Source organism: Copadichromis virginalis, unplaced genomic scaffold (genome assembly GCF_057382275.1).
Source record: "Copadichromis virginalis isolate Kocher_CV1m ecotype Utaka unplaced genomic scaffold, C_Virginalis_male_GT1.1 unmapped_scaffold_2, whole genome shotgun sequence".
NCBI lineage: Eukaryota > Metazoa > Chordata > Actinopteri > Cichliformes > Cichlidae > Copadichromis > Copadichromis virginalis.
The window spans coordinates 79648-94239 of record NW_028188590.1 but is presented as its reverse complement, the minus strand read 5'-3'; the positions used below and the strand labels follow the sequence as shown (position 1 = coordinate 94239).

The 14592-nt window shown below is 40.3% G+C and overlaps 1 protein-coding gene and 1 long non-coding RNA gene across 3 annotated transcripts; one reads left to right on the top strand and one right to left on the bottom strand.

The window, feature by feature from the left end:
• Nucleotides 1–1746: 1746 nt before the first annotated feature.
• On the top strand, nt 1747–7544 carry LOC146679425 (nanos homolog 2-like). Of its 2 annotated transcripts, XM_085450465.1 has the most exons (3): nt 1747–5484; nt 6220–6280; nt 6766–7544. In XM_085450465.1, exon 1 carries the CDS (start codon nt 2876–2878, stop codon nt 3374–3376), a length of 501 nt encoding a protein of 166 aa, XP_085306591.1. In that variant the 5' UTR covers nt 1747–2875; the 3' UTR covers nt 3377–5484; nt 6220–6280; nt 6766–7544. The 2 variants fall into 2 exon arrangements, with proteins under 2 accessions (XP_085306591.1, XP_085306590.1); XM_085450464.1 differs by having other exon boundaries at nt 1747–6280.
• Nucleotides 7545–8207: 663 nt separating this feature from the next.
• LOC146679424 (uncharacterized) lies at nt 8208–10927 on the bottom strand. The gene is made up of 2 exons (XR_014918657.1): nt 10867–10927; nt 8208–9063 (listed from the first exon to the last, which is right to left on the bottom strand). It is a non-coding gene; the product is annotated as an uncharacterized LOC146679424 (long non-coding RNA).
• Nucleotides 10928–14592: the final 3665 nt, after the last annotated feature.

The window sequence follows — 14592 nt, the reverse complement described above, 5'->3', positions numbered from 1 at the left end:
AGGAAGAGGAGAGGGGAGGCCTGTGGGAGTAGCATAGTGAGAACAACCACACATCTGCCAACTGAGTCAGCACTGCAGGATTGATCAGAATGACACAGAATGGCCCTGTCACAAGCCTATTTAGATATGCTTGAAAACAGACTTTGGGGGGACATGTGATACCACTGACTACTCCCCAGCTTTTTCCAACTTGGATGTTGTATGTGGAGTTTGTTGCTTTTTTCTCCTCTATCTCTCTCCACGTTTATATACATTATTTTAATCGTGTGTGTTTTGGTCTGCCTCTGTAATGTGAGTGTCAGCCCAGTGATGCTCCAATTCAAAGTGACATTGCTTTGGCAATGACTCCATCTAATGGTTAAATTTCTGAACTGCAGGCTCAGTAAGTAAGTAAGTAAGTAAGTAAGTAAACTTAATTTATTAAGCGCTTTTCACAGACAGACATTCACAAAGCGCTGTACACAAATATTAAAATAAACAATAAAATCAATAGACATTATATACAATGTAAAAGATCAAATGTAATTAGTGTAAAAAATATAAAATGTAGATCAACAAAAGGCTTGTTTGAACAGAAGAGTTTTTAACTGTTTTTTAAAAGAATCCACAGAGTCAAGCAAACGTAGTGGTAGTGGTAAACTGTTCCACAGCCTTGGTGCAACAGACTGAAAGGCTCTGTCCCCTTTTGTCTTCAGTCGTGTACGGGGAACAACTAAGAGACTCTGAGTCTGTGAGCGGAGATGACAAGCAGCAGTGTATTTTAAAAGAAGCTTGGATAAGTAATCTGGAGCCGTTTAGTGCTCTGTATGTTTAAACAAGAATTTTAAAGCGAATTCTAAACTCTATTGGGAGCCAATGTAAAGAATATAAGATGGGAGTGATGTGAACACGCTTGGTAGAGCGAGTTAGTAGTCTGGCTGCTGCGTTTTGTATTGTCTGGAGGCGAGAGAGAGATGATTTATCCAAGCTAGTAAACAGGGAATTACAGTAATCTAAGCGTGATGACACAAATGCATGAATGAGTTTCAGTCACAAAAACGCAATATTTTGACCATTACTGAGCTTACACTTGAGAATACTATTTGACCTTTGTGACCTTTTGTACTCCTATTGATATATGTTATATTGTACAAATAGTTCATTAAACACACATTTTCTCAATTTGATGACAAAACAAACAAACTGGGAAATAATTATTGGCTTTATTTGTCACACCGTGACTGTGGCTGTGGTCTGTGGCAAATTTTCATCTTCACCACTGTACGTGGAGTCTAGCAGTTATCTTTGTGAAAAACAAAGGATCTTGCGGTGCTTGCGGGCAAAATTGGTGCTTGAGGGCACTTCTGAACTCCTTTCAGGCTCTTTTACTCGGTCTTGTCTCACTAGGGTGGGCTGTTATGCAGTGAAAGCAGGTGGGAAGATGTGAGGGACACTTCTTCAAAGAATTTGTTTTCAAAAAAATATTTATCACTTTACACAATATTTATCACTAAGCAAATGTCTACGTGACTTTTGACATGAAACTCTTGTATGATAAACAACTTACAGCTTCCTCTTACTGTAAGAACATGCAGATTTAGAAAAAGGGGAACCTCAGCTCTGAATTCTTAGAATAACTCTGTTGTATTTGTACACACACACACACACACACACACACACAGACACACAGAGAAGTATAAATAAAGCACGCACACAGTGATGAGACGCAGGTCTTGCGTCCATGACTGCCCTCGCGAGTTAAAGACAGCTGCAGTGTTTGTGTTTTCTAACTCAGGTGTCTCAGCTGAAGAACTGCGGGGTGATTTTAAGAAATCCCCTGTCAATTGGTTATGAGCAAAAATTGTTTCTATAAAATAAAAATTAAAAAAACACAAAAAAACCCCCAGTTTTAACCGTAACGTGAAGTACACATTTTATTATTTTTTTCCTTTTAGTGAAAGGAAACAGCCGTCGCCGGTATGCTAGTGCGCACGCTCCACCCCCTCCTACGCCTCTTTTCCCCCCTTCTTTTTGCTTTGTGAATAAACAGAAATGTGACTTTTGCTTCATAAACAGTTTGACAAACAAGTGGTGCCTGCAGGGTGTATATTCATGGTATAACCGGCATAAACACAGCCTCACTTCGTGTGTGATTGTGCAGGAAATACAACTGTGCGCTCAGCTTCGAAAAAGGACCGCATCTATCCATTTATCCTCATACCTCACCTCTATGTATGTGCTCTCTTTGAGCGCAGGTGCGGCTCTTTGCTGTGACACATCTCTAATGTAGTCTAGACGCTCCGGCGCCAGGGGTCATCGGGTGACACACACACACACACACAAACAACAAGTAACACAACATGGACCATGAACTCTGCGTGACTCAACTATACCAAGACAGTTCACCTATTACGAGCCTTTAAAGTAAGCTTATTGCTAAATAGTCTTGATATTTAATCAACAGGTAAGGTAACACCTGATTCTGTTCACATGGACGGAGTTTTTTCAGTGCTAAATAGTCTGCACATCCCGGCTCTTATTATTTATTTTGCTGCGTTATTTTGCAAAATTATCTAATCTAAAAATAAACTACATAAATGAGTGCGATGCAATATTTTGCTCTTGGTGTTTTCAGTCCTTTATGTCCATCTTATGTGTCCTTTTTTTCTGTTATCAATCAACCAACCGATCATTCGATTAAAGGCCTGTCAACGGGCTTCGTAAAGGTTCTTTTAAGGTCACCAGAAAGCTACATAAAGACTGCACCTGCACCTGCACCAAAGTTCTTTTTTTTTTTCTCTCTATCTCCGAACATTGTTGCATTTTAAAACCTTCTTCAGTGAGCTATAAATATGAGGCGCTCCAAACACACTCTCAGTTTTACTTCTGCCAAAAAATGACCACAATGCCGAGACAACTGGAGGTCCAGAACTCGATCCTCACTGGTGGGGACAGCTTTAACATGTGGCACGACTACATGAATCTGAGCCAAGTGTTCGAGAAACTGTGCAGCAACCGTGAGGTTGATAACCGAGACACCGAGCGTCCAAAGAAGGGACAAGCGCCCCCTTGGAGTAAGGTCCACACTTCCACTCGGGGGAAGAAATCCTCCAAAAACTCATCACAGTCCAGTCCGACCAGCAGCGCGTCGGACACCAGCAGCAGCGCCTCATCCTCGGACTACTGCCGCTTATGCAAGCAGAACGGGGAGACTCCGAGGGTGTACCTATCTCACAAGCTCAAATCAGACGACGGGATAGTTTTCTGCCCCGTCCTCCGGAACTACACTTGCCCGATCTGCGAAGCCACCGGTGACAGCGCTCACACACGCAAGTACTGCCCGCAGATGAAGTGCGAGGCTGCTGGGAGGATGCAGACGGTAGGCAAGTTCTGGTAGCTGCTGAAAACTGAAGCTGCGAGAAACTGTACATATTTACCGAACTGTTTGGGGTATGTGTTCGTGTTGGCAGAGACCGTTTCAGTTCCAAAGACTGTTTCAAGTTTGACTGTCAAACACTCCGCTGCAGTCTGCAGCAAGGAGCTCTCATCCAGCACATCTGTGGAGCCCCGAGCCGGGGTGAGCGCTCTCAAACCTCGGAAAAAATTAAACTCTTTAAAGTCCTCGAGTGTTTATTGTTGTTGTTATTGTTGTTGTTGTTGTTTAATATGATACAATTTCGGGGGTACTTCATAGGTCACAAGTGAAACACTAAAGTGGCTAACCTTTCTGTGGAATTAAATAGATTTCTAAAAATGTGCCCATAGTGTCAGTGCGCGAGTCTTTTAGTTAAAATGCAAATGCTATATTATCCCTCATGTCAGACAGATTATTCGACAAAAACGTCAGTATTTTGTCTTTTTTTTTTTTTTTTTTTTTTTTTTTTTGGTATTATAGAAAATTTTTAACTCACATGCAACTCTTCCACTTGAAGTTACAGATGTACCTGAACTCACCAGAGAACATGCGTCATAAAAAAATAATTAAATTAAATTAAAAGTAACACTTCAAGGCAAAAGTGAAACGATTATGTGAAGTGAGAAATTGAATTAAGGTTCAATAGTTTTAGTTTCAAAATAGAGGGGCTGGGGAAATACAGTATACAAGGTCAAAACAGAGTTTGTACAAGTTTGTACAAAGACAGCTGCAGTGTTTGTGTTTTCTAACTCAGGTGTCTCAGCTGAAGAACTGCGGGGTGATTTTAAGAAATCCCCTGTCAATTGGTTATGAGCAAAAATTGTTTCTATAAAATAAAAATTAAAAAAACACAAAAAAAACCCCCAGTTTTAACCGTAACGTGAAGTACACATTTTATTATTTTTTTCCTTTTAGTGAAAGGAAACAGCCGTCGCCGGTATGCTAGTGCGCACGCTCCACCCCCTCCTACGCCTCTTTTCCCCCCTTCTTTTTGCTTTGTGAATAAACAGAAATGTGACTTTTGCTTCATAAACAGTTTGACAAACAAGTGGTGCCTGCAGGGTGTATATTCATGGTATAACCGGCATAAACACAGCCTCACTTCGTGTGTGATTGTGCAGGAAATACAACTGTGCGCTCAGCTTCGAAAAAGGACCGCATCTATCCATTTATCCTCATACCTCACCTCTATGTATGTGCTCTCTTTGAGCGCAGGTGCGGCTCTTTGCTGTGACACATCTCTAATGTAGTCTAGACGCTCCGGCGCCAGGGGTCATCGGGTGACACACACACACACACACAAACAACAAGTAACACAACATGGACCATGAACTCTGCGTGACTCAACTATACCAAGACAGTTCACCTATTACGAGCCTTTAAAGTAAGCTTATTGCTAAATAGTCTTGATATTTAATCAACAGGTAAGGTAACACCTGATTCTGTTCACATGGACGGAGTTTTTTCAGTGCTAAATAGTCTGCACATCCCGGCTCTTATTATTTATTTTGCTGCGTTATTTTGCAAAATTATCTAATCTAAAAATAAACTACATAAATGAGTGCGATGCAATATTTTGCTCTTGGTGTTTTCAGTCCTTTATGTCCATCTTATGTGTCCTTTTTTTCTGTTATCAATCAACCAACCGATCATTCGATTAAAGGCCTGTCAACGGGCTTCGTAAAGGTTCTTTTAAGGTCACCAGAAAGCTACATAAAGACTGCACCTGCACCTGCACCAAAGTTCTTTTTTTTTTTCTCTCTATCTCCGAACATTGTTGCATCTTCAGTGAGCTATAAATAGGTCACAAGTGAAACACTAAAGTGGCTAACCTTTCTGTGGAATTAAATAGATTTCTAAAAATGTGCCCATAGTGTCAGTACAGGATTGTGAACATCGCAACGCAAAGTTTTTGATTTCTCTCAAAACATATATTTCTTTTCATGTTGAACAGATAATATCTTTAATTTGAGTCAAAGTGATTTGCACTTGAACACGCCCACCAGAAATAGACCGGGACCCATTTTTATTCTGCATGGCTGCTGGAAACATCATGTCACATCTTTGATTAATTTCATCTGAAAATAAACGTAAGTAAAGCCAAGTGTGTTACAAAAGCTTTTATAATTTGTATTGCCAAAATCGCAGAAAATAACCCCATTTAAGCTGGGTCGACAGCCACCCCTAATTTTTGCATGATTGTAGCTGCTAGCTATAAGCTAGCTAGCTATCCTGCGCAACGTTAGAACTGGTTACCAGAAACCGACCATCACAGTCGGGAATACAAGTTAGTATACTGGTAAAAAACGGCTTTTTGCCTAACTAGCTAGCGTTACCACGATGCATCGGTGGTGGATAAAGCTAGCTAGCATAAGTTCATAGTTCATAACATTCATAGTATAACTCCGTGCTCCGCTTCGTTTGAATTTTTCTGGTGAGCTCGCGGTTTCTAGACACAAGCTTGTGTTTGTGCGCGCACGTTTGTCTCTCTTCATATAAATATCTGTGTGTTATGTGTGTGTACACCGAGGGCAAAAGATAATTATTAATGTGCATGATTTAGAGACAGAAATAACAAGCCAGCATATAAGATCAATGACATAAGACTAATTCCTTCAATTGACTTTCAGGCGCAGCTCGGAAAAATGTGCATTTTCTGAAGAAATTTTAATTTTAACAGCAAAAAATTGACCCTATGCCAAACTTAGTCGCTAATGGCTGGTCTGTAGACTGTTTGGTATGTCATGTTACGTATTTCTTGGTTTTTCTATGTAATGTGTTTTATAGAGAAGTAACATTATTCTTTTTTTTCTGTATGCTTTCAGAACCACAGATCGCTCCATCCATTCCATGGCTGAAGCATACATTTTCATTTAATCTGAACAGGTATCATTTTGCATTTACACTGCACATCCTTTTTAAACATTTCATAATAATCTAGACTCTCCCTCATTATCCTCTCATTCACCTTGCTGATGTGTTGAGGACTTGATAAAAGAATACATGGTATGTCCATATCTGTTCTGTCTCTACATGAGATGCAGTCTCTTGATGTAAATTTGACAACTCTGCTATTAAATGCAGTGATTAATGTAGGACAGCAACGATTAATCAACTCATCAAGTTAATATCTTAGGGTTCTGTATTGTTTTCTTTTTTTTTCTTGGGCTTTGTGGAACATTTATGAAAATGTTCCACCATTGATTTAATTTAATGATTATGCAATTCACAATCTGATTAGTCAAATAATTGTTCTAATAGTCTGTGACCAAACAACTATCAAAATAGTAGTTTATTATGGTCAAAGATTTATCAGGTGTGCCAGACTTCAATTCTTCACTTGTACATTTTGTTCCATATTTTACCTCAAGATATCCCAGAAAGATGAAGCTGAGGAAGAGCTGCAGAGTACAACCATGGCACTCTTCATCTTCAGGGACAACTCAAGCCTCCTACATCAGCCTCGAGACATCGGGATAATCATTGATGGTGTGGAAGTCCTGAATGAGTTGCCTTCTGTGGCAGCTGGAGAGGCAATGGTCTTTGGACTCTGTTATGCTCTTAATATGGAATATCCACGAGGATTCAGGTTCACCTTTGAGGCTCTTCAAAAGATTATGATGGAGCTTGACTTTAACAAGATGACCTCTAAGATTCGCAAACTTAATTGTGAACTTAACACTGCACAGTAGTGTGTTTGCATGCATGTGTGCATGTGTATGTGCACATGCATGTGCATGTGTGCTTGGTTATTTTGCTTGGTTGGCCTGCAGTGGTATTCTACATTCAAAATTTATAAGAACACCCATTTGAAAGGGAGATTTAAGTTGATTTCATTGATACATGTGTAGATTTTTTTTTTTTTTTTTACATTGTACAGGCACAGTGCACATATAAACATTTTTGAGTACTTGCAAATTGGTTTAAAAATAGTTTTTATAATGGTTTTATGCCAGTTTTAGACAGGTTGCAGGTTTTATACTGGTTTTCAAAAGATTGCAGGTTTTATACTGGTTTTCAAAAGATTGCAGGTTTTATAAAACAAACATTTCTCTAATCATTTCTGCCGTAGCACTAAATCTGTATATTACTAATCCTCTCTATTGATTATAGTTAAAATGGTTTGGAACAATAAATAATTTTGAAATAATTGGTTGGCCAACTGTCTTGTTTTTTATAGGAAATGCAGAGCATTTTTGAACTGAAATGAAATGTAAAAAATATAGTTTGAATATATGTAAATCAATTACCTGGCTTCAACACAAACATATTAGTTCATGTTAATTTGGTTCGATGTGAATACATTAGGTTGGTTAAATTTCAATATATTAGCTTGGTTCAATAATTAAAATATGGTTCTATGTAAAAAAAATCAATTTGGATCAATGCAAAATTTAAAGTTTCAGTCAAGTCTAGTAATATTGTTTATATCAACATAAAAGTATCAGGTCATATCAAGTGACTCAATTTGGATTCTATAAAGCCAAATATTTTGGATGTGACAATTGGACATTTTTTTTAATTTGAATAGGGTTATTTTTTTTACAGTGTAGTTTATTTCTCAGTTTTTTAAAAATTCTCTTGCTTTATGGTTCTTAGCGCTGTTACCAGTCTTTGCATTTATCATCATTTTTTCTCTTTTTTCTTTCATGTTACACAAACATGATTACATATTGCATATGAATCAAGGTTGCGCAGAGGTGGTTGCATTTCCCAGACAATCATGCAAAATATATACATTTCTTTTTTAAAAAATGACATGGTGCGACAGGACTGTAGCACAGTAATACAGCAACATCAGAGGCAAATTCCATTCAAGTTTTGCAAGCCTAGCTTTGAACTTTATTTAAATAAACGGCAGTGACTCGTTATGACAAGGATCATTCTTAATCTCACTCAAACCATGCTGAACGGCTCTAACCCAATTAGGAACATAGGGTTGTTGTTTTTTTTGTTTTTTTTAAAAAGAAAAGAAAAACATAACTGAACACAACAGTATGTCAGTGCAGTGACTAATCAGGCAGTACAGTTTCAGGAACCGTTTTAACTGAGGCAGGATGGCATTTTGGTTTTTAAATGGGCATTTAAAACCTGAAATAATCCTAAAGGCTTAGACAAAAAGGTGACATTTGTTTTCGAAATTGAGGTGATGGGCATCTTAGTCGCTGTCACTCCTCTCTCCTCTCTGGAGCAGCCTCTTTCCACTGGAGGGCACGGGAACCTCATGCTTCACTGAGACCTTTGACTTGCTTTTGCTGTCCTTGTCAAGCAGCTCCAAACCGTCATTGATCTTCTTCAACATCTCGTAACGCTCACGCCCACGAACAGGGAGGAGAAAAACCTCCTTGTCGTCCCCCTCAGCACTGGAGGTACATTTGGACTTCTTTGTGGATGTGGTGTCAGGAGGTGGTGCGCTCTTTCGTTTTTTCGCCTCTTTGGTGCCGCTCTCCTTCTTCTGTTTATTGTCCTCCTGTAGCTGTAACAAAGAGGGACGAAATAACAAAAAAGAGAAACATATTTGTCAAGTAATTTTACCCCCCCCCCCCCCCCAAAAGTGGCATTTAACATGATGATATTCTACTGCCTTCTGGGGGAGGAGGTGGTGCGCTCTTTCGTTTTTTCGCCTCTTTGGTGCCGCTCTCCTTCTTCTGTTTATTGTCCTCCTGTAGCTGTAACAAAGAGGGACGAAATAACAAAAAAGAGAAACATATTTGTCAAGTAATTTTACCCCCCCCCCCAAAAGTGGCATTTAACATGATGATATTCTACTGCCTTCTGGGGGAGGGAAGGAACAGCGGTTTTTCTTTTGAGTTTATATTCAAGTTTTCTCCTTCTTGCCCCCTCTGGTGTACAATTTCTTCCTTTTTCCTGTTTAAAAAGAGTTCACATATTTTGTCATTTGACTGTAAGCAGTGCAAGGAGGAGATGCTCGCTTTTTGCATGACAGTCTGCCACTTCAGTCTTCCCTTTCTTTATAAGGCTGGAAAATACTTCAGACCCCACCTCAGGCAGTAAGGGGCCTGAGGTGGGGTCTGAACTGTGGGTACCGGTATGAGGAGAGAAGGGGGACAGGACTGGATAGTGGCTTAAAGTTGGGATTTGGTTTGATTAGGTGAGCCGGTTTTTGGTTGTGTCTGCTTATGATTTGAAACAGGTCTGAAATGAGAGAAAGAGGAGTTTGTTCCTGGGGAATTATAAGACAGTGGTGTCCCGTTTTCCTTCTCATTAATCATATGAGAAGAATGAAGGCGTTTTAAAGATTTTTGAGTTGAGGTTTGTCCTTCTCTTTGGTTTTTCTGTGTGTTTTTTTTTTTCAAATCCACAGCAAGTGTCACTGTCTCTCTCTGAGTGCGCAAAACTTTTTTTCTTATGCACACCATTAAAAAAAAAAAAAGTTGGGCGCACCCAAATCAGCGTTCAAAGATTGATGGCTCCCTGTCAGAGCACTGGCTATGAATTTCAGATCGATCAGGCCTTAACTTGACAAAAAAGTTATCAATCGTTCTTTTCATCTTTTCTCATTGCCCACGGTCAGTTATATCCACTTCTGTCGGTCCTAGGATATTCACAAGGCCTGTGTATCATCACTGATTTCTATAATCCACTTGATTCCGCTTCACAAGGTCCAGATTCGATTTGGTGCAATTTTTACTCAGAAAGTGAGAGATCTTATAATTCTGATCATTTATCAGTACTGACACTAAACTTTATCAGAGATGTGACCATCACAGCACATGCCGTTGTGTCAAAGTAACTGAGAATAAAATAAAATAAAAAACATAAAGGAGATTTTCCTGGCATGGATTTTATAGCAGATAACCTTAAAAATATTCTGCAATTATACCCAATTTGAAAAAGTTTACATTTCTTCAGTATTAAACAGCAGAAATTATTCTTTCTTGTCCGAGGTCATTTAAGTACAAAGAAAAGAAAAGACAGCGGCCGCCAGCGCTGTAAACAACGGTAGACTGATGGGTAATAAGCGAATGAGTAATGCGGAAAACAGATGTTTGAGATGGGAAACTTTTCTTGAAGTACAGAGCGAGAGCTGTGCATGAACTGTGGTTTTTATCGTGTTGGAAGCAAAACAGCAAAAGTAATAGGGAATTAACGACGATATTTATCAAATGTGAAGCATAGTTTGGTTCTTCTTTTGCTGCTGGCCTAGTGAATTTTGGTTGAAGAGAGACAAAACCTGCAGCCCAGAATCTTGCGCAAAAAAGACGTAAAGACGATTCAGACACGACGAATCAGAATTAGTGAGCTTTTGGCTTTCAGCCCCGACGGCGGCTAAGCTAATTCTGATGCGCCGGTCCGCTCTGTGTTTACCGTTTCCTGCTCTCATTCGCTGGTTGTTGTTGAAATAGTTTTGTGAGCTTTAGCCTGAGACTCTGGCGTTTCTGGTAAAATACATTTATATTCATTCAATTCAGGATTTAATGAATCGGTATCGCTTCATTCAAGCTACTCACCTTTCTCTATCCACCTGCACTTTCAGCTGGACCAAGGACATTTCCAGAGGTCCCGCCCCTGACTATCTCTGATTGGTTTAGACCACGAAGGGCAATGACGTGTGTCTGTTGTTGATCACATGGATGTCGGTGGCAAATTTTACAAACACTTCTCATAATGACTAACTACTCCTGACATTTTTGAGATGTTAGCTCTTTATACAACGAAGTTATAGTGCGATACAAATAATATCAGGCTGATCCTGCCACAATTTGTTCCCCCTGTGTAAATCACGGACAAACAGTATCCCACATTGCTGATTTTTCATTCACAAACACTTCTTATTATGACGCATTACTCCTGAAACTTTAGAGGATTTAGCTCTTTTTAGAGTAAAGTTACAGGAGAATAAAAATAGTTATCAGCCAAAATGTTAATGTTTTATTAAAATAATCCCATCTGATACCCCGTGAGATGAGATAACTCTTTAATGTCATTGCACAGTCATACATAGTACAGTAGTACAATGAAACTGGAAAACTGTCCTACGTCGGCTTTTCCATATATATATATAATTTTCTGTTGTATGGTAATGTAACGATACTAATTTTTCACAAAATGAAAACATCAGTACTTCCTGCGTGCTCCCAGCACAGGGGAAACAAATTCTGTCGGGGATACCTACTTTGGCACAACAGATCCAAGTATAAAAACAATAACAAATACAATTTCTAGGTTCCATAACAGTTTTTATCATTACTTTATTGTGGATTAGGTGAAGAATTGTTAAATGTGGACAATTTAAATAATAGACTAATGCAATAGCAAATTGTGCCTTTTTCTCAGATGGACAGCAGATGGAGTTAGAGGAGATGAGGTAGGAAGAGAGGCAAAGATTGAGTCATGGGCAGAGCCTAGTTTATTTCTCATAGTTTTTTAAAAATTCTCTTGCTTTATGGTTCTTTGCGCTGTTACCAGTCTTTGCATTTATCATCGTTTTAAGTGTCTTGATTTTAACTGGATCTAAAAGGCTTGGATCTCCACATCGTTGGTGGGAGAAGGTTATCAGGGTGGCTTCAAAATTTGCGACCACACGTTTGCTTTGCATTTTCCCCACCAAGTTGAAGTCACTGATTTTGCTGTTCCAGACTTTTGGAATCTCAGCTGAAACCCACATTCGCCAGGGTAATCTGTCGTAACCGGAACAGTGGAGGCTGCAGGTGTAATGCCGTCTTTTTGCAAAATGTCATTTGGCAGCTCAAAGAGATTTTCACCAAAGTTTTCAGCTAATTGCTGCTCATTGATGATCTGAAACATCTCCATGGTGTCATCTGGCCTCCAGGTTTCATCATGACCCGTTGTATTGCTGTTCACGGTTGAGGTAGTGTCCAAACTGACGGACAGAGATTCAGTCACAGGTAGCTGTTCCCACAGCTCTTTAAATGAATTCTGGCTGAAGGGTAGATTCTGATTAAAAACCAAAATGCCATCCTGCCTCAGTTAAAAAGGTTCCTAAAACTGTACTGCCTGATCAGTCACTGTACACTGTTAGGGTTAGGTTGTGGAAGATAATCCCTTCTCCGAGAGGAAAAGGAGCGTACCCGTACCCGTCCCAGAACACTTGGCGGTCACGTTGGCGCCGGCGGCCATAGTGCACCACAGTCCAGCCGTTTTCCATGGCGTCCAGTCTTTTTTTCTTTTCCTCTTTTTTAAATTGTCTTTCAAAAAATCAAATGTTCTTCAAAAAAATATCTATTTAAGTTAATGTGAACCAAAAACGGGAGATTTTTTTTTCTTTTGTGTCCTTTCTCACTGTCCCTGTTGCCCAGTTTTTCTGTTCCTTCATCTTTCTCTCTCATCTCTCTCATCTTTCTCTTTCCCCCAACACTGTTTGTCCCGTCATGAACAACTGAAAATAAAATTTAATAAATAGTAACAACAAACGTTGATCAAATTGTTTTAATTTTCATTATTCAACATTTGCACAGTATTCAGGTGAGTATTCGCTACGACCAGGTAAGTATGTAGGTAGGTGTGTGCTTGGTGAACAGGTATGTATTCAGGTAACTTTGTGGGGAAGGCGTCACGGTGTGCAACTTGGAGTCACGCGCTGCACTCCGGGGATGGATGCACACAAGAGAATTTATTAACGTACAGTGTCCAACAAGTGTATATACAAAAGGTGAAACGGGCATGGCTCCGGGGGGAAATCCAGGGGAAAACTCTCGTTTCTCTCCAAACAATCACAGGAATCCACTCGAACACTCGCCACTCAGGGAACACCAGGGAAAACAGTCCAGAGGGTCTGCGCATAAGGAAACGCTTGTTAGTTTCAAACACACAACGACACGGAAAAACACTTGCTAGAATTTCACTTACGCGATTCTTACAAATCCAGCGAAAAACAACCGTTGTTTCCTGGCTTAAATGCAATCCACACTGACGAGGCACAGGTGTTTCTTCCTCCGAGAGCTGGCCCGAGGGCGTAAACCCGTAATCAGTTCCGCCCTGGAGAGAGAGATAGTGATAGGGAGAGAAACACCTGATCAGCGACCAGCTGAACCTCCAGGCAGTGACAGGAGGGTGAGGGACAGGAAGTATACTGCTCTGTCCTTCACTGTTATGGCCTGGAGGTTCAGCTGGTCGCTGATCAGCTGCTGGACTCTTTGGTTGTGTCCCAGAGGGACACGTAAGCCCTCACGCCACGTCAAGGCAGAGTCCATGTGAGGGGTGGTTTTTTTTTTTGGTTTTTTTTTATTTTAAATACCTCTATTTACAGTGGAACTTGTGAACACCACAAAATGAACTGAGATCACACTTCTTCAAGATCAACTACAACAGAAATCAAATTCACACTTGTCTTAAAGTGGATTCAAAAGATAAACAAATATGTCCTACTGTGCTAGTTCTAAGCATAAAGTCAAAATAAAGAAAGGACATGATTAGAACAGGAAATCAGCTTGTATGCCTATGCATCCCTGAGAAGGTCTCTTCGCTTTCTCCCAAAGCCCTTGTACGACCTTGCAGGTAGTCTTGCTGCTTTGCATTGTCCGACATACTCCTTGTACGCCACGCCAGTGGAGATTGTTGGATCAAGGTTGATAAATCCCTCTTCCTGCTGTGTCCAGTGTCTGCTGGTTTGAGCGGGCATGTACACAGCTCTCGTCTGCAATAGGTCAGGTTCCTCATCCTCTTCAAGTACAGGTGCATCCTCTTCCTCCATCTCCAGGGGGAGATCTGGAGGCAACTTTTTCTCCGCATGGGGTTTTGGGTTCCCCATTCGATAAAGAATGTCATAGTGGAGCTTATAGAGAGTGAAGCCGAAAACCTTTTCACAGACTGACGTTGAAAGGATCCTGTACTTTTGGAGCTCTGCCTGTGTCATCTTCAGCTCCAGGAGTAGGTCCTTCACTTTCTCATATGACACAAAATCCTTATTCATGATAAGTCCCACTGAGCTGACCAGCACCAAGACCTTGTTCCGTGTGTGTTTTTCAGTCTTCCCCGGAATCCTCTTCATCACTTGCGCCAGCCATGGCATTCCATGCTCTCTGTACCTTTCAAGGGTCCTGGCGTAGCACAGTCCACGGCGCTCCATCTCCATGGCCACATCTCCCACTATGGCCATGGCCTGGGACTCGATGGAAGGCTCCCTGTCTTCATTATGTATCTCTACATAATCAATCAAGTTCCAAGAAGCCCTCCTTGTTCCCTTTATGTCGCGGTACTTAATGTCTGGGAACCAC